Below are 20,035 nucleotides of genomic sequence, written 5' to 3'. Positions count from 1 at the left end.
AATGTCCTTCACAGTTTCCTAAAGACCTGGGTGTCGTCTTTAAATCGGTTATTTGTCCAACCAACAGTCCAATAGTTCAGTTTACTATCACATAAAACAAATGCATGAGAAGAACTGATTCTGTTAGTGTGATTTATAATGATTTGTTTTTATTTCTTTGTAACTACCAGTGATGTTGGTGTTGCTTCCGTTTTGTCACTGGTTTCTTGACACTCAGCTGCTTGTAATTATGGTCTAAACAGTATGACGTGTACACGTGTAATGTGTTTCTCAGTATATTTTTTTGGGGGGGGGGTTTTAAGAAAAACTTTTGGCTTTTAACTTAATATTAAAAGTACATTTTCTTATGTTTGATTCAGTTAAGAGCATCGGCTTCAAAAATCTGTAATTGATCGTTTAATTGTAGCCACAAACCAAATCCACCCGTCCATCTGCTTTTATTCATGAACTATCAGCCGAGCTGCTTTATGATAGCCAGCTTGGCCGCAGATGGATAGCTGACCCTTTTGATTAGCCCTCTGTAGTTGGAGGTTAGTCGGCGGTTAGCTGGTCCCGCTGGTCGGGGGGTCAAATCTAATGAGAGGCAGATATCGAAATTCGATTAAGCTAAATGAGCCAGGAGCACAACCCCCAGTTTCCAAGGTAATTACTTCCTGTTTCCTTTTTCCTCCAAAGCAGCGCAGTGAAACAACAGGAGTGACCCTGCCATCATTAAGGGTGGGGAGGGCCACACACACACACACACACACACACACACACACACACACACACACACACACACACACACAGGAAAACACACTTTAATTAAAGGGGCAAAGACACATGGCAGGTGATCAATCTCCATGTCCCCACAGTGTGAGAGGGGTGGTGCTGCTCTACTGTTCCTGTCATTAAAGTGATATTCAGAGAGAGAGACACTCTGGCAGCCTCCTACTGCAGATAGATCAGAAGATAGGTTTGAGTCCAAACAAACACTAACACACATTTGCCTGTGTGATTGCAAAATATAAACGTTGTAATAAAAGTCCCCCAAATCTCCTAATCCATCTGGAGTTCACTGATAAACCCCAATGTGTCGTCACTTGATGCATATACGGGACTTCTAGGACAGAATTCTTCACGATTTTCAGATTTTTTTTAATAGACTGGACGGATGGATTGATTGAAAATTATATTATTTGTCGCAGCCCAAATCCTTTATTTTGTAATAAAATATATGCTTTATTTTTTTTTAATCTAGCATATTTTCTCAAAGAATTCACCAAAGTTGAACTCTATTCACCTGATGATGTGCTCGCTGTCCGACTGCGTATAGAAACCTGTGAACTATTAGTTAATAAACGGAATAATATGATGCTTTTTTGTAAATATTAAAACATTGCTTCCATCATATTAAACTACAAAAATATAACTTGCCCACAACTTGAGTGGGCCGAGCTGAGTTGAGACAAAGATGCAAACTAGCTTCGTCCGTCCTACGATAGGTTTTGCATGAGTTTGGCCCGAGGGGGGAAACATGATCGTGTGGTTTGACAAGTGTCAGAGGTGCTTTCTCATTTCAATGCTATCACTCGTCTCCATGATGTCAACACGGGGCGAGATTGTACTTTGACAATGTTTAACGAGTCGGTAACAGGTGCTGTGCTGCTTATCGCCAACCCTTATTCAAATGCTGTGGAACACACGATGTAAAGTTACACTGTCTGGTTTTGTTTCTGCTCTGTCACAAGTTTGCATGTTTTTATTTGCATGTGCATATTTACTTTATTAAAAACGGTTATATTTTCATCCAGTTTGAGTGCGTAGGCTTTTTATGGAGTAAGAGTCTGCACACGTACACATGGTGTGACTTCTCAGCATCTACACATTCAGGTCTGTTACATGAAGCTATAAGTTAATCAATTAGTTGATCAACAGTAGTCATTTTCTTGGTTGATTCCAATTTCCGTTTTCCTTTTTAACTCGATCGGCAAATTCAGATTTTTGTTGATTCAGATTTTTCCTTCAAAGAACCATAGTTGACAGCAAGGCTGCAGACTAACTTAATTTACCACCAACCTGAAAAATAACTTCAACCGCCTGAAGTGAAAGAAAACTGTTAAAAAAAAATCTAAATGTTTTCCTTTTACTTTGTTTTTGTCATCTACAGTGGTTATTTCCATAAAAAAAAAATCTTAATTTCCTCTCTGAAATCTGTTTTTTTTTAATTGCTGTAAAAACATGTCCTTCAAACAACTGTATTTGTTAAACTACATTTTACAAGATTACATTTGATCACATCATGATTGTTATAATTTACCTTCAGCCAATACTGTGTGGAGCTTGAACGCACCACAATGACAGTCAATGCGACCTCCGTTAACGGTAGCTTGTTTCGCTCCGTGCTGTCGGCAGACGAGCCGCTCGCTGTGAAACTCAGAGCGGCATGATGGGAATGAATCACCATATAATAAGGGTCTAAATGAGTCAGTTGTTCCAAATGTCTTACTTTGGACTTGCGGTTGTGACAAATTGTGAGCTTTGTATCTTCCTCTGCTTCTCTGATCAACAGGAAATATATTTACTATTGTGATAATTGAATAATTCAGTCTTTTTTTTTTTTTTTTTTTTAAAGCAGAAATGTCATAAATGTGAATATTTGATGGTTCTGTTACTTTTAGGTATTTTAGTATTTTTGGACTGTTGATTGCACAAAACAAGCAATTTGAAGACGTCACCTTGCACTGTGGAAAATATAACTTGTCATTGTCCTCCTCAGTTTTTGTTGCTTGTATCATTTCTGGCTGAACCTCTCCTCTTCCTCTCTCCTTTGACTCAGCAGCAGCAGCCGCCTCATAGTGTCTACCCAGCCTTCATGGTCAGTGTTCAGGTCCCCAAACATAGAGAAACAATCTGTCTTTTTAACAAGTGTTTTCTTTTGCTTGCTGGCAGTCTTAACATGTGTCTTTTGTGGGGGGGGGGCTGGTTTCTTCTTTTTTTTTTTTTTTTTTTTTTTTTTTTTTTTTTTTGGAGACAAAGCATGTCTTGGGTGTGTTTGGATATTGTTGTCTGCCTCTGTCGGGTGTCTCAGATTTTGCCGTTATTTCAAGCCTCATAAACGCTTTCCCAGAATCCCGTACCTCTAACTAAGGATGCAGTCTAATCTTTGTCGAGACAAATATGATGAACCGCAGAAGCTGTTGTAAAGCACAGGATAAGTAGGTAATGTGGCCGCTCATTGCCAGACTTATTAAGCCGGTCTGCCAGCTGGTTTGTGCCGGTGCTGTCGACGCTCGTTCCACCTGACAGTACTGTTCTGCAGGGAGCCAGCTTCGCCTAGTTAACTTTAATTGCCTGTTTCCTGTGGAAGTTGCCTGAGCGGTGGCGGCATTTACACATAATGAAAAAAGATAAGTGTGAAAGGAAGCCAGCTCTTTATCCATGAATATTGAATTGGAGGCAATTTATTTTCTGAATTTCTCTCTCTCTCGCGTCTCTGCGTCTCTCCCCCTCAACACAACCCTCCCTCGTCTCCCCTCGTCTCCTCTCCTCAGCCATAGCTCGTTAATGAGGCTTCTTGATAATGATCCCTGCACGCTTTTCCTCATTAGGCACACTCAATAGGGACGTTCCTGACTCAATCCCTCGCTCTCTCTCTCTCTCTCTCTTTCATTCTCTTGTTATTTTGTTCCTATTCTGCCTCTCCTTCCTTTTCTTGTTCTGGCTGACCCCCCTCTCTCTCTTTCTCTCTCTCCCTCTTTCTCTTCTTTTACTCGCTTTTCCTTTCCCTCAACAAATAGGCTGCTCAGCACACCGATACAATATCGATTACCAATGCCGCCCTTCACTCGCCTTCTATCCGTCATACGATTTCAGGTCCTGCTCGACATAATGAGCTGACTGAATAATGGCCGGCTGCTAAATAAACCTTTAAATGTGGTGAGCCACGAGATATACCCCTCGTCTAGTTTCTCCATTTTATGTAATGAATGTATGGATGAGGCTATTGAAGTTCTATCCAGCAAGCAGAATAGCAATCATGTTTTTTTTGTTTTTTTCTTCTTTGGAGAGGCAGTTGATGGATGTGCTAAGTGTTATTTAACCTTGTTTTAAAGCACTTGCTTCCCTCTTGCCTGAGTGGCTATTTAACTCCTGTCTATCTACTCACTGCTCTCCGGCTGCCTCTCTCTCACACACACATCCACGGCCTCTTGGGAAGTGTGTGTGTGTGTGTGTGTTCTCCACTGTGTCTGTGTTTAACAGCGTTTTTGCTGGAGGAGTGGGCATGTTTGCTTCGTTTTCCAGAGTGTTGAAAGGTTTCAAGGTTCTCAAGTGTAGACCTATTGATTTTTAACCGACCCAACTATGACTGAAGCACGCTGGTTGGGGAAGAGGGCAAAAAGACAAAAAGCTCTGTATCATTGCTGACGGCCAGAGGTGACATGTTGTCGAGACGAACATAGTTGTCACATAAAGGTCTCGTACCATAAATAAGGAACTAAAAGCGCCTTTTAAAAACGGTGCAGCAGTGTTATAAGTGAGGATTAAGAGTCCCAGGTCTCTAAGATGCACCTGGAGGAACTCAAGAACCGCTCCCTCGTGTGTAAACCTTTCACATGGAGCCGATTCAGACTGAAGATGAATCAACAGTTCTTCTGATTTGATTTGTCCAGCGTTAACGTAAAATACTCTCTGGTTCCGGCTCTCCGTGATTTGCTGCTTTTCTTTGTTTTATATCTTTTCTAAATGGAATATATTTGTGTTGTAGACTGTTGGCCAAACAAAACCAATAATCTGAAGACATCACTTTAGCTCCGGAGTTAACAATGAATTGATAAATAGAAAATATACGTGATTAGTTAGTCGCAGCCCTCCTTTGCTCTGCTGTCTTGGCACGCTCCGATTCTTTGTGTGAATCAGCTAGACTGTGTTTTAAGTTTTTAAAATTCAAGCTTCCTCATGATGTAAAACGCTGGTCTATTATGGGATGTAATGTATTCTGTTTCAGTTACCTAACACTTTGAACCAGACATCAGCGTACTGTACATCTCCGGCTATGAACAGAATCCGTTTCCCCCTCAGACAGTGAATGAGCTGGATCAGCATGTTGGCAGCCTCCGTCAGTCCGCTATTATGCATAAATGGTTTGGCCTTGAACTAGACGTTGTCAAAGCCAGCTCTGATGCATGAGTGGAGTGCGGTCATTCATGGATGCACTTCCCAGCCGACCCACTTGTCCTCTGTCTTGTCTCCCTGTGTTTGTTTACAGCAGCAGCAGCTCCAGGCTCAGCACCTCTCTCACGCGGCCCACGGCCCCCGGTCCAGCTGCCCCCCACCCCTCAGGCCTGCAGCCGCCCGGCATGCCCCCCGTGACGGGCGCTGGCTCCGGCCTGCTGGCTCTCGGTGCTCTCGGCAGCCAGGCCCACCTGCCTGTAAAGGACGAGAAGAACCACCACGACCTGGAGCACCGAGGTGAGCATCACTGCCAGACGCTAACGCGCTACCTGCAGCATTTTGGTACTGATGGGTGACTGTGTCGGCCAAAAACCGCTTCTACCAGCCAGATGTATATTTATCATGTAACACCTTTTAAAATGAAAGTGTTTATGTACTGTGGGAGGAAATGTTCACACAGGTTTAAGTACATTATTGACGTTACTGCTGACGTTTTGCCATGGAACCAAGTTTCCCCTCACATTAGTAAACACTAAAATGTAGAAATATTCAGTCCAGATGTTGCAAGTGATTGAGTCATTTACTGGTAACATAGTTGGTAGTATTGGTCTAATGCAAAATGATTAAAACCTTCAGTACCTTTTGTGTTATTCGAAATGAAGTACTACTTTATAATAACTCGGGTTAATAAGTTGTAACTTATGGGCTTTATAATTATTAATGCTTTAAAGATCAGTAACGAGCCAATTCTGTCACTGGGGTTGTGAAAAATATGTTTCGCTAGTTGGACATTAAGAGTCATCAAGACTGCAGTCGTAAATGTTAAATAATTGGATTTGGTCCAGATGTCCCAAAGCACTTTTCCAGAAGGTCAGAGGTCAAACCTTCTGTAGACCTGAATAACAAATAAATACAGCCAGGTGGTTTTGGCACAACCCAAAGCCTGAGATGCTCAATAACTGATTCATACAGCTTCAATAAATAATTGAAGCTTCAATAAAGCTATTGGCTACATCTTATTAACCCTTTTGTTAAACTCATTAGAAAGTGTTAGAAAAAAATTGCAGACATGAGAGTGATCTTTTTAGCTGAATAATAATTGAATCCCTGTTATCTGATGCGAGTGCTGAGTCGTGGTGACGCCCCGTACTAATTTGTGTTTTGCTTGTCTCTCTCTTGGCCCCTCATCTTTTCACTTGCCTCTGACCAATCCCCTGAAAGAGCGCGAATCCAGCACGGTACGTTGACCCTCCTCCTCCTCCTCCTCCGTGTCTTGACTCTGCCGGTCTCTGGCTCGCTGTGTGTGGTGATTAGGTGTGCTTTACGTAGACTTAAGCCCACTGTTCAATAGAAATTCGTGCTCTCTGTGTGTAGGGAGACTCGCATGGAGGTGGTTGGTTATAATGAAGTCTGGCCAAATATAAGCCAGTGCCATCTAATCCAGGTGGAAAATGACTCCAATCACTGGTGGAGGATTAGTCGTCAGCTACCTCCTTTAATTTCAGCACAATTAAAAGCGACTTTGACTCCTTCTCTTCTTCCCTTTCCACTTTAGAGGGCTCACTGTTGCATGTGTCCAGTACGCCACTCCTTTTATCTACCTTCCTCTTTTCCTTTTCACATATATATTTTATTTTCTGCTCTCTCTCTTCTTCTTATCTCACTCATTTACTCCTTCCTCCCCCACCTCTATCTCTCTCTCTCTCTCTCCCCCTTCTCATGTTGAAGTCCTTGTTTATTGGACTGGCTTTAAGCTCTCAGTTAGCTGGAGCGCAACGCTCCGCTGGATCTGCTCGGCCAGATTGAGTTCCCATTGACTGGCCACCCTGAATGGGACCACTCATGTCTGAAGGGAACCCAAACTCGTCCCCCATCTCGTATGGTGACGGGCGGCAGCCAGTACTGCCTCACCTGATCTCCTCACCACCCTCCCCCATCTCTTCTTTCTAGTGCACATACACACACACACACACACACACACACACACACAGCGTCTTTCCTGTAATGTTGTCTCAGGTCATCTGATACCAGAGTTGGAGGCAACTGCAGGGTTATTGAGTCTAAGCAATCCTTTAAAGGTCACCGGCTCAGATGCACAGACGGGCTGTAATGCTGTAGATTTTCTGCTTGTCAGACGGCATCTTCACACCGAGCCAACGACTAAAACACTCTGTGTGGCTTTTCTTTGCCACAGCAGTAGCTCAACACATTTCCATATTCTGACCTGACAGAGAGTGATGTGGAATTGGCAGAAAGTGCGCCATTAACTGTCCAACCTCAGTGTTTTTTTTGGGTTTTTTTTTATCGTCACACTCTACTTTCCTTGGCTCAGGAGGTCTTCTTTTTTTATTTTTTCACTCAAGCTGTCACCTTTTCTCTGCTGCTCGTCTTTCTCTTCCCGTCATTTGCAGTCAAGAAGTCGGACGTCTTCCTCTTCCCCCTGTATCTGTCTGTTTCTGATGAAGGCAGGGATTTGTTGAGCTGCCTGCTAGCGTCGGCTGGCCTCAGGGATTGCTCGCCTTCACCCCCCCCCCCCTTCCTTCCTCCCTCCCTCCCTACTTGCCTGTCGGCCTGTTTGGCAGTGCAACTCCCCCCCCACCCCCACAAACCAGTGCCCAGACTACAAAAAAACCCGTTTGCAGCTTCTGAGAGATTGCCAGTCTGTCCAGGCATTCCCACTAGAGGGGAGAACTCATTGCCACACTGCTACGCTCTCATTGCTCGCCAAGTTCCTTTCCTGTTTTGCTCTCTTGTCTTTCTTTCTCTTTTATTTTTTTTTCTTATTTTCTCACTCTGCCTCTTTCATGGGTATTTTCTCTGCTGGCAACACCCTCTTTGTGTCTTCACATTGCACTCTTGTGCAGGTTTCCTCAATGGCCTCGTTCTTTCCTTCCTCTTTTTTTTTTTCTTTTTTTTTTAATCTAGTTGATTTTCATGAACTTTGCTGTTGTTAGTCACCGACCTGCCACAGCGCACACACACAAACACCCTCACGGACTATAACGCAGGGTTTTACAGTTACAGCCTGAGATATTTTGGTCACTTCTGTTTTTTATTTGCATGAACTTGCATGTCACAGATGAATTAAAAGTCAGGAATGTAAGCTGTGTTTGGTTTGAATTGTTAATGTAGCTTCAAGCGTGTCCCTGACCAGGTCACCATGAGGGTCTACAAGAGGATTAGATGTCACGTTGTGTGTGTGTGTACTAAACATCCCATGCTGCACTCTGCTCCCACCTCACATTTTCTCTCCACCTCTCCTCAGTCTGTCCTACGTATCACCTTGCCTGCGAGTTCATGCCTTTTGTCTTCCAGAGGCGTTTTTTTGTTTTGTTGGTTTGCTCAGCTGCCTCGTCTGTTTCCTTCTTGCTCCGCTGCCTTGGCAGCAGCAGCAACAGCAGGGCTAAGCTGTCCCAGAATCCTCTTCTGCACCTTCTGTCCCATTACAGTCCAGGAGCATTGTGTGATTTAGCTTTACAGTCAATATTGTCACTGCTCTGACAAAAGAAAAGGCTCCAGAGTCATGCCTGGACTTAAACGCACCATTTGGTTTCTGGCTCTTCTGGTTTCTGAGAGACTTGCTGCGTTTAAGCTCCCACATACTCACTTGAATGAGGGGCAAAATGCTGGCAGTGCTTACTCTTTTATTTGGGCTTCTTGCACTAAATGTTACTCACCCAAGAGTCACGCTGTTTGTTACTCCATATCATGTCAAGATGGGTTCAAATGGAGCAAGATGACATTTGCTACGCGTGCAGTATTTTTGAGGATGAGATGAGACTCGGGAGGTGTCACACACTCGGAGGGAACTAACGTGGTCTGGCTTCATTGTCGTTGTTGTTGGCAGAATAACTCGGTGTCGCCATCAGACAGCCTGCGGGCAGCGAGCGAGAAGCACCGCGGCTCCTCAGACTACAGCCTCGACTCCAAGAAACGTAAAGTGGACGACAAAGACAGCATGAGCCGATATGTGAGTGTTTACTGGTTTAATTGTTCGAGCTACTGAGTTACGAGCTCTCCCGCTGTAGCCGTGCGTCTGATCCTGAGCTTGTTTGTGCTTCTATTTCAACTTTGATCATTCCAGTGTTTACTAGATGAGGCTACTCTTAATACATGTTACACTTTAGGACATGAGTTAAGTGTGACCAAACCAAAATATAGCAGGAAAACTATTTCACAACCAGTTTATTTCCCTGTATCTCATTATATACCCACCACAGTGCTTTTTTCAGGGGGTCTTTAAACTCCTAATCATTTCAAAGAAAGTGTCCTTGAAAGCACAATCTACAGTCATTTGGCTCTAATTAAAGATAAACTGTAGACAGTGTTCAATTTGGTACACATCTAATTAATTAGTTCCAATTTAATGCTGAGCTGGTGCCTTCTTGAGTCTTGTAGTCAGTGCGCAGCAAGTCAGCTGAACATTATCATGAGGTGAGGATACAATTCCTCATCCATGAAGAATAATGTTTACTATTATTAATGAAAATGAATGTAGTTGGCTATCAAATTAACCAGTTCTTTCACATCATTTCTTCTGGATATCAACAACTGACTAAAATAATTTTCTCTTTTAATTAGAGCCCTGTTGCACAACCAACCTACACAGTTCTTTCCAGAAAACTGTAGAGGGATTGTAATTATTAGGGATATAATTTAACTGTAAAATAAAGCGTTAAATAGCCTCATTTCATATGTGCACAGAACATCTTAAATGACAATAAACAAATGCCAAAAACAGGTTGAAAGTCCATAAATCTGGTCTTTGATGTTGACCTAGCGTTTTAAATTGCACAGCACTGGTTTTTGCTCACTGCACTGTTAGAGATCACCCAGTTATTTTAGGCATGTCCCTCTTTTGTTTTTTTCCAGGACAGTGACGGAGACAAAAGCGACGACTTGGTGGTGGATGTTTCCAATGAGGTAAGACTGCGTTTGAACTGAGCTGCTCCGCCACATTCCCCGGTGGGAACGCGGCACAGAAACCAAACAAAGCGCTCCTTTGTCATTTGTCTGTAGAAACCTCGACACCTTTCACAGCGTTGCCAAAAAGTCTGTCATAATATTGGTGGTGTGTGAGTGTGTGCTTACTTGCTGTATTTCTTTTGCTAGTCATGCAGAAAGTAACACAAAGAGAAAAGGGAGTGACAGGTGAATGAGAAGTGTGTGTGTGTGTGTGTGTGTGTGTGTGTGTGTGTGTGTGTGTGTGTGTGTGTGTGTATGAGCATGCACAAGTATATTTATCTGTGTTTGCACATGAGGCCCCAGTTTGTTTGACCTACATGTACATGCCAGTGGCTTTTCCTCCGGTCTGTTTGCTCAGTCTCGCTCTCTGTCTGTCTCGTTTTAACTCCGTAGGATCCCGCCACCCCTCGAGTCAGCCCCGCTCACTCTCCTCCGGAGAACGGCCTGGATAAATCACGAGTCCTGAAGAAGGACGCCGCCCCCAACAGCCCCGCCTCCGTCGCCTCCTCGGGCAGCACGCCGTCCTCCAAAGCCAAGGACCACGCCCATGTGAGTGACACACTGAGAGACTAGACAGAGGATGAAATAAGGCAGTTACACTGGAGGGTGAGCTGACAGGCTAAAGGGGCATTTGTCAAGTGAAGTGGGTGTCTGTGTGCAGGACTAATACGCAGGAGGCTTAGCAGTTGTCTGCTATGAGGGGTTTGAAGGGGCAGAGATGCACTCTCAGGAAATCAAACCCTGTGGCTCACCCCTCTCAATCTCCTTTATGGCTTACTCAATAAATGGTCATTTCTTCCTTGGCCTCAGGCTGTAAATAACCCAGAGACACGGCAGACGGGGAACGGCTGTCTCCCTCTTTTCTTACCTCTCCTCATCCTCTTCCCCCATTTTTCCTCTTAATACTGAAGCTCTCACTAACCAGGCTAAAACAATCCTCAATCATTGGTTTTCCATAAATCATTTCACTGAGGATTAGGATAGATTTATAGTCCACATCCAGGACACCCAGCTTCTCTCCATCCCTCATTGGATGACTAAACCCTCCACTCCTCTTACTCTATCTGAAAAGGAGGAGAGATGGATTAATTATGGGAGAAGTCTTTGGGCCACCATCTTGTTTGTCTAGTCGCTCTTTAACAAGACACACACACACACACACACACACACACACACACACACACACACACACACACACACACACACACACGCACACACATGGCTGTAATGAAGTGTCAGTGTTAGATTGGATTACCTTGAGCCGTCCACTCAGATTGTCACTCTGGATTTCTCTGAAAGTTTGGGGATTTTTGACTCACTTGGGGATTTTTTTATTTTTTAAACTGGAATGTTCCATTTTTGTTTGTGGCTGAGAGTGAAAGAAAGTCAACTTGCAACTTTCAGTAAGCAGATATTTCTGTTTTAGAATGACAAGTCGTCCACACCGAGCCTGAAGTCCAACACACCTACTCCGAGGAACGAGGTGCCGACGCCAGGAACCAGCACCACTCCAGGACTACGACCGCTCACAATGGGCAAACCACCCGGCATGGAGGCTTTGGGTATGTGAACACCTTCACTACTTCACTGCAAAATAAGCATTTCAATGACATCAAATTGGGCTTTAGGAACTTATTTTTTTATTTTTATTTTTACAATATTTTATAGACCAGACAATTAATCAAGAAAGTAATCTGCAGATGAATTGATGATAGAATAATGATCAGATTGAGTGCTGATTCATGATTGTGGAAATAATAGATCCATAATCTGTAGTTCTGGAGCTTTTGATCGTATCACATGATCTGTAATGAACCACAGTTTGATGTTTAATATTGTTTTGCCCGTCTGCAGAGTTTCTATTAAAATGCCCCCCTCTCTCTCTCTCCTCTAGCTCCCCCGGCCCTGCGTACCCCTCTCACCATTGCGGGCTCCTATGCCTCCCCGTTTGCCATGATGGGTCACCATGAGATGAACGGATCCCTGACCAGCCCCGGCGTCTATCCAGGTCTCATTTCACCGCAGATGAGTGCTGCAGCTGCTGCCGCCTATGGACGCTCACCAATTGTAAGTATCTCAGCTTCTATATAGAACTTATGAATCCAATGAAGCACCTCTTCGCATATATATATATATATATATATATATATATATATATATATATATATATATATATATATATATATATATATATATATATATATATATATATATATATATATATATATATATATATATATATATACATTCATATATTCCATCAGTTTGACACAACAGCCCCAGCGTATGTGTGAATTATCCTCCAGGGCTGTAGGTTGTAGAATCTGTTTGCAAAAATGACTTTGAGAACCTAAAGCACTAATTCCATAACTCATTGTGAATATTTCTGCCTGGCTGACTGCAGCTTGTGTGTGTGTGTGTGTGTGTGTGTGTGTATATAATGAGATGGTACAAAGACGGCCCAGCTCCTTTACTTTGATGTTAGTTAGTTAGCATTCTAAAGGCTTTAAAAAAAAAAAAAATCCTCTCCGTGTTTGAAAATCTCCCAGGCTTTCATTAGCATTAGCAAGTGGGATGTTGTAGCCTTGTGTAAAGCCTCTCTGTATGCAATGAAGAGGAGTCTGCGCCTTTTTCAAGGGATTTGCCTGGAAACGATGGTACGGGAGTTCCTCTGGGCCGTTAAAGCGAGGCATACATTTTAATTTGAATGTTGAATCTTTGCAGGTTATTGGTTGTTTGTTAATTCTCTGCTGTTCTTGGTCATGCAGGCGGGGTTTGATCATCCTCACATGAGAGCTCCGGGTCTGCCATCCAGCCTCACGTCCATTTCTGGAGGAAAACCGTGAGTATTTGAACTTCTGGATTTATTTACAAAACAGATATCGTATACATTAAGTCTCAAACTGACCACGTATCCCTTCCTTCCCCCCCCCCGCAGAGCTTATTCTTTTCACGTTAGTGCAGATGGTCAGATGCAGCCCGTGCCCTTCCCTCCAGACGCACTGATTGGCCCGGGCATCCCGCGTCACGCTCGCCAGATCAACACATTGAGTCACGGGGAAGTGGTGTGTGCTGTCACCATCAGCAACCCCACACGTCACGTCTACACCGGCGGCAAGGGTTGTGTCAAGATCTGGGACATCAGCCAACCCGGCAGCAAGAGCCCAGTGTCCCAACTCGACTGCCTGGTAACTAGCAACTCCTTTTTTTAAGAGCTTTAGATCTGTGTTATTAATGCAGATGTTTCATAGGCAGCCGACCAGAACGGAAACATAATGTACTCATTTCACGAGGTCCCTGCAATCGGCCTTCTTCATTAAGATTTTTTTTTTTTTTTGGGCATCAAATGTAGCCTGACTCTAGATCCCGACAGACAGAGATGTGAATAATTCAGCAAAGTGTCTCACTGCTGTGCTGAAATAATCCTTAGTGGGAAAAGAAAAAGCCTGCTGAGTAACGATGTTCTGATTGGCTGACCCTGTCTGTCATTACCCAGCTCATTACTTCCTCCCAACTGCCTCCCATTTCTCATTTCGATACTATGGCTTCATGCCATTCAACTCATATGGCCCCCTACACCCTTAAGGTGCGTCCGGAGTGCAATTGGGTCTTATAAAGCCATCGGGGTGCTGTTTTAATCCGATCAAGAGCTTCCAGAGTCTTATTGATCCGTCTTCCTGCTCTCTTGGAGCCGTGCCAGCAGTCCCACTCGCTCCCTGCGTCTCTTGTTAAAGCTGACATCCACATCTTCACTACAACAGTAAAAAGAGACAGCAGCAGCCTCAAAACTCCACTCGTCAAAGTAAAGCTCCTCTGGAGTTTAAGTAGAGACGGTCTCGACGTGGAGAAACTGATGTTTGCTGCTAATCTCTTTTTTTTTCACTCAACAGAATAGTAAATGAGTTTGTTCTTAACCTCATTGTCCTATTCAAGTACATTTTAACATGTAAATTACATCAAGATCCTGATCAGACTTGTTTCTCTTCCAGAACAGGGACAATTACATCCGCTCCTGCAAACTCTTGCCTGACGGCCGCACCCTAATAGTGGGTGGGGAGGCCAGCACGCTGACCATCTGGGACCTGGCCTCGCAGACGCCCCGCATAAAGGCCGAGCTCACTTCCTCTGCTCCGGCCTGCTACGCGCTGGCCATCAGCCCCGACGCCAAGGTCTGCTTTTCCTGCTGCTCGGATGGAAACATTGCCGTGTGGGATCTCCACAACCAGACCCTCGTTAGGTCAGTACTTAGTATTTTTAACCAATATGGGTTTCCTTCAAGCACATACTGAAAGACTTTATTGACTCGCGGTGGATGTGAGCTTCCGGCAGTCTTTAATACTCGGCTCATTGTGTTTAGAATAAAACAGTCGGCCACATGCATACGATGGAAGGCTTTGTCCTCTGTTCCTGACTTGATGTTTGGTGTCTTGGGGTGTAACAGGCAGTTCCAGGGCCACACGGACGGAGCCAGCTGCATCGACATCTCCCACGACGGGACCAAACTGTGGACCGGAGGGCTCGACAACACCGTCCGCTCCTGGGATCTGAGGGAGGGACGGCAGCTCCAGCAACACGACTTTACCTCACAGGTAGAGAGAGGCCTGTTAAAAATACCAAATGCTAACTTTCCGACTACACCTCGCGTGTTCGTGAAGACACACGGATGAGCGATCCTCGGTTGAAACACTGTCTCCTCGTTGCAGATCTTCTCGTTGGGCTACTGTCCCACCGGAGAGTGGCTGGCTGTGGGGATGGAGAGCAGTAACGTGGAGGTGCTTCACCACACCAAGCCTGACAAGTACCAGCTGCACCTTCATGAAAGCTGCGTCCTCTCACTCAAGTTTGCCTACTGTGGTAAGTAACGGACTCTTTAACACAGACCTATGAGGGGAAAAATAAATAAAAAATGAAGGCATTCAATTGAAAGGAGATTTAGAAGTTGTATTTTTAGTGTAAAATTGCTGGTGTTGATATTCAAAGTTGTTTTAATTATTTTGGTGACATCATGACATATGAAATATTACATGGAGGTCATGTAATATTTCTAATGCATGGGATTTAAAGACATGTCATAGTTATACCCATATTACATATTTTCAGGTATTTTAGACTAATTTTGATATTTATTTGACTAAATATATTTAAAATGTAAAAAGTTTGGGGCAAAAATAAAACGGTGTAGTGTAGGGAAGTAGAAGTAAATTAATCTTAGAACACCAAACTTCAATGAATAAATAACTGGGATTTAGTTTTTGGGGAACATTGATTTTTCCAGACCTATTTCATTTGTCTTGCAAACTAATCTTGGCATCTAGGCAGAAACCAGTTCCTAGACCCTTGTCTGATTTGTACAGTCTAGATGAGTATTATCTGCAGTATCAGTTTTCAGATAAACATATAGTTGCTTCAGTTGGTTCCTGGAAGGCTGGAGACAACCTGTCTGCACCAAAGAATGAGGAAGCAACTGTTTCTGTTAAAATGATTTAGACCTCCAGTAACTGCGATTTTATTCACCTGCAGGTCAATATACGATTAAAGTGCTGTTTATTTGTGAGAATTTGTTTAAAAATGCATAAGGACGCTTTCGCACGTCAGTCTGAATTGCACATAACAATAAGCTCATTAAATTTGTCATTGCTTTTTCAGTGTAGAGCATTGTGCCTGCTGGGCAGACCAGCTGGTGTCAAGTTTAAGGCTCCGACAAATGAGGTTTCACTATCGCCTCACTCGGTATTCATTTCTCCTCACGAGACCCCCCCACAGCACCGTCTCATATCACTGCCACAGCAGAACTGGTTAATTCAAATCACACACACTGCTTCAGAGCTCTTGCTGCCGCTAATTAAATTATTAGCCAGCTAGTCAGTTTGGTAATTAATCAGAGGGTGATTTAAATAATTATCAGAGTAGGAATGGTGTGAGTCGTCTTAATTATGTGAGTTTTATGATTGTTAATGTTATGGTATTTTCCCCCCAAATAAGGTTTTTATGTGTATTGATGAGGTCATATAGAGTCAAGTGTTAGCTGCTGTTGTGGGTGCGAAGTAAAATATGGTTGCCCCTTCTAATGTCACTCTTCCGTCATATAGACTGATCTTCATTGTCCTGTTCCTCAATTATATGCATGTAGCTAAGAATTAGAATTTGCCTTCTTGTGGGTTTTTGCCCACATTGGTTTTAAATGTGTACTCGGCTGTTTGGCCAGCAGCTGGCGTTTATGGAAAGCTGTGTGTTTGAGAATCACACAAACCTTCAGAAAATATTCTCAAGATGTCCGTTTTGTGTTTGCAGGTAAATGGTTTGTGAGCACAGGGAAGGACAATCTGCTGAATGCATGGAGGACTCCTTATGGCGCCAGCATATTCCAAGTAAGTACACTGCCACATTTACAACCACTTATGTTATGTAAAATCATACAAAATAGAAGCACAATTGCAATTATTCCCAAGAGTAAACATCCATGGTCATGTTCTAAAAATGCAGTCTGATGATAAATTTAGTGTAAAGTAAAAAAAATGAGTAGTTTATGAGTAGAAGTACTTGTTGGGTCTTCAAACAATTAGTAAATTGACAGAAAAATAATCTGATCTTTCATAAAACCAATGACAGTACAGGATTAAGAAAAAAACCAACCTATGTAACAGCCATGTATAAATGAATATTTGTACTGTAACTTGAATTTCTTTCTTACTTCCGCAGTCGAAGGAGTCGTCCTCCGTCCTGAGCTGTGACATCTCAGCAGATGACAAATACATCGTGACAGGATCCGGGGACAAGAAGGCCACCGTCTACGAGGTCATCTACTAGAGAGAACGGAGGCTCCTGCTTCAGCACTTCTGAGGAGAAGACTTTTACTTTTTACTCCGACCATCCGTCTGTGGACTACAACGCGCTGAAATGAACTACAGATTTGGCACTGGCGGTGATCGATGACCGAAGGATGCTTGTGCTGGAAAGAAGATTTTCTGTACTTGATTTGGAAGGTTTCTTTTTTGGTTACACATTTTTTTTAAAACTTTTTTCCCCCCTTGAGAATATTTGGTCGTAACCCGATGAAGCGGCGCTTCATTTCTGAGAACCTCGTTCCCCCAGACGTCTTGTGAAAAGTGTACATATCGGATTAAATAAAAGACACTTTATATATATTATAAAATATATATATTTTCATGTCCTGGGTGTACTTGTGATGATTTTTTTTGGCCCACTCTGTCTTATGCCATGATATTTGAGTGGGAAAGCAGAACATAGATTAGAACTTTTTAACAATTTTACTCTTGATTTTTCTTAAAGCACATTCTCCAAGCTGACCTTTTCAGAAATGAAACAGAGGAGCATGAAACTTGTAAGTAGGACGTTTTGTGGAGATTTTTAAATGGCCTTTTTGTCACAGTGCTCTTACCGGACAATGGATACGTGGAGTCCTCTGACTCCGGCAGAGACTTGGCTGGTTTGGACCACTGTGGGACGGAGCAGGACACTATGATTCAGGAGAAGAAATGGATGTAAATTTAATTCATATATATAACAAAAGACCTTTTTTTTTTTTAAAGTGTACTGCTCTGTCTGTGCTATCTTTCTCCCTGTTTGTTTTACCTTGTTGGATTACACGAGATGGGGAACGTTTAATGTTTAGCCTAACCCTTGGACCTCAGTTGGCAGCAGAAGCACTGCAGCAGGCACAAACTGGATGAAAATGTGCTTTTTTGCTAACTTGACGCAATATGGATGTTGAATTGCACCATTGCTTTCTTGGCTACAGACTAAACTGTTCAATCTGCGCTATTGGAATCCTTATCTTATCAATATTCCTGGAATATGTTTGGTTGGCGGAGACATGTAAATGCTCATGAGGACAGAGGGAACGGCACTTAAATGTAAACACAAATGAATAAGTCGAGTGTCTCCCATGTAGACGGTAAGACAACAGTGAATAATTCTGGTTGTACACTGTGCTCCTGATCCTGTCAGCATTTCCCACAAAAAAAATTCTAAAGGGCCGATCAGCGCTGGCCCTCTGAATCACACCAAAGTATGTAGCAAATGCTGTCGGCACTGAAAATAAATGTACAGTTGTTAATAAATCAATAAAACAGTTTTTGTAGAATGGCCCATTTCCTTGTGATTGACCTACCGAGTCTGACTGTGTTTCATCTGTTTAGGACACTGAGGTCACGTCCTCTGTAGTGTTTTTGTAGCCGTGTGACGGTTCAGAAGCTGGATTTTTCTCATTTACCCCAAACAAAAGAAAATGCAAGGTATGACCTGCACTGGAGAATCGTAACGGTTCCATGTTCTCTGTTTAAAAGAGTTAAACACCGTGAAAATAGTGCAGATAAAATGAATTAATACGAGTTTAACTCAAAATAAACACATTAGCTAAAAGAATATTACATACTTCATGAAGTTCATGTGATGGCAACTTATGCTACAAGTTAGCACTACCGCTAGAAAGCTAATCAGCTAGCTTCTTTAGTGCTAACCAGCGGGGAAAGACATATTCACATCCTTTACTTAACGTTGATGTCCAATCAGTGTTTATGGTAAATGTAGTCGAATGAAACTCTCAGTATTGTTTTGGATCCATGAACACTCTGGTTTGGTGTTCAGCCTGTAAATTAACACGTTAAAATGGGAGAAGTTGTGGAAAACAAAAGAAAACAGGCACCAACTGCCAGCGCTGAGAGAAATCAAGTAGTTATTGTAGGTGTCATTTTGGGGAACGGGAACCGTTAAATGTCATGGTTCCGACACAATGACTAATATATTTGTCACCGCACACACACACTGATGTAATAATAAAAAAAAAGAAGTGTCAGTTAATGGCTTTGTCTCCAGATGGGATGGTTTGTGTTTTTTTTCAGGCCTGATGACAAAAGCAATGGTTGGAGGGATGAGACGGAGCGAAGGATCCGAGTGGCTTGCCAAACCACACATACAAACACACACTGTTGCCACACTTTAATCACAGAACCAGTAGAGACACATTCAGTAGCACCCCCCCCCCCCCACACACACACACACACACACACCTCAGAAAATGACAAACTGCTTTGTGCGGATACCAGTGATGATTGTGAAACAGGATAAAATCAAAAGCATGCCAATAACGACCAGAACGTTAAAATCAAACTGCAACTTTTGGCTTTTTTTCTGTTGTGTATTTTGTCAAGCACAGGCTTCCATAGTTACTCATCATATATACAAGAATGCAAGTGTCTGTGAAACCCGTGTTATAGACTCACCGCCCCGAACAGTTGCCATGTCTTTTCCGTCTTCCTCTCCCACCACAGGCGGTGACTGCATTCATGTTCACTCTTGTGGGGGAGCTGGCTGTAAGGCTGTGATTTCTGACTGGATGTGAGAGAGAGGTGGAGAGACGGGGTAGTTAGGGAGGCAATATGGGGAGATTTCTTTGCCATGCATTTCACCTAACTGTGTGGGCCAAGGTGCTCTGGATATATGGCTGAGCGATGCATGCATAGATATATATATAAGTCATAGATATATATAAGTCAAAACAAAGTGGATTGAGCTTTTTGTTCTATGAAGCACATGTGGTTCAATTTAGGAAACTAAAATAGGGAAGTTGAGTTTAAGGAAACACAGTGGCTTTGGTTAAATGTTGAGAAATACTGAGATATATGGAAAAGTAAACAAGTCCCGTCTTGTGTCACCGTTGACTTTTCAATAACTTACCAAAAGGAGAAATTTTAACCGGATGCTTTGCTCTAATTACACAATGAAATTAATTTGGGTTTTCATGAACCAATAATGTTCACGACCGTTTTGTAGATAGGTTCATTAAAAATGTTTCCCTATTGTGTTGATAGAAAATGTTATTCAGGCAGAATGTTTCTTTCAAAATTGAGTTGCTGTTTTAAAGAAGAATTGGCTTCTGTCCATTCTAACAGGAGTA

At 42.8% G+C, this 20,035-nt stretch overlaps 1 protein-coding gene across 1 annotated transcript in view; it reads left to right on the top strand.

Moving 5' to 3' along the window:
• LOC129108408 (transducin-like enhancer protein 3-B) overlaps positions 1–18,223 on the top strand; it is a 29,518-nt gene extending 11,295 nt beyond the window's left edge. The window contains 16 exon segments of the mRNA XM_054620212.1: positions 2,819–2,857; positions 5,249–5,298; positions 5,300–5,451; positions 6,376–6,392; positions 9,002–9,124; positions 10,027–10,077; positions 10,513–10,668; positions 11,546–11,681; positions 12,014–12,186; positions 12,888–12,961; positions 13,058–13,307; positions 14,109–14,356; positions 14,561–14,708; positions 14,823–14,973; positions 16,411–16,487; positions 16,819–18,223. Coding sequence (XP_054476187.1) covers positions 2,819–2,857; positions 5,249–5,298; positions 5,300–5,451; positions 6,376–6,392; positions 9,002–9,124; positions 10,027–10,077; positions 10,513–10,668; positions 11,546–11,681; positions 12,014–12,186; positions 12,888–12,961; positions 13,058–13,307; positions 14,109–14,356; positions 14,561–14,708; positions 14,823–14,973; positions 16,411–16,487; positions 16,819–16,926 — 1,953 coding nt within the window. The 3' untranslated portion in view covers positions 16,927–18,223.
• The last annotated feature ends 1,812 nt before the right edge of the window (positions 18,224–20,035 follow it).

This window comes from Anoplopoma fimbria, chromosome 2 (assembly GCF_027596085.1).
Source record: "Anoplopoma fimbria isolate UVic2021 breed Golden Eagle Sablefish chromosome 2, Afim_UVic_2022, whole genome shotgun sequence".
NCBI classification, from domain to species: Eukaryota; Metazoa; Chordata; class Actinopteri; order Perciformes; family Anoplopomatidae; genus Anoplopoma; species Anoplopoma fimbria.
The sequence above is the reverse complement of the archived record's forward strand: the minus strand, read 5'-3'. Positions and strand labels throughout refer to the sequence as shown.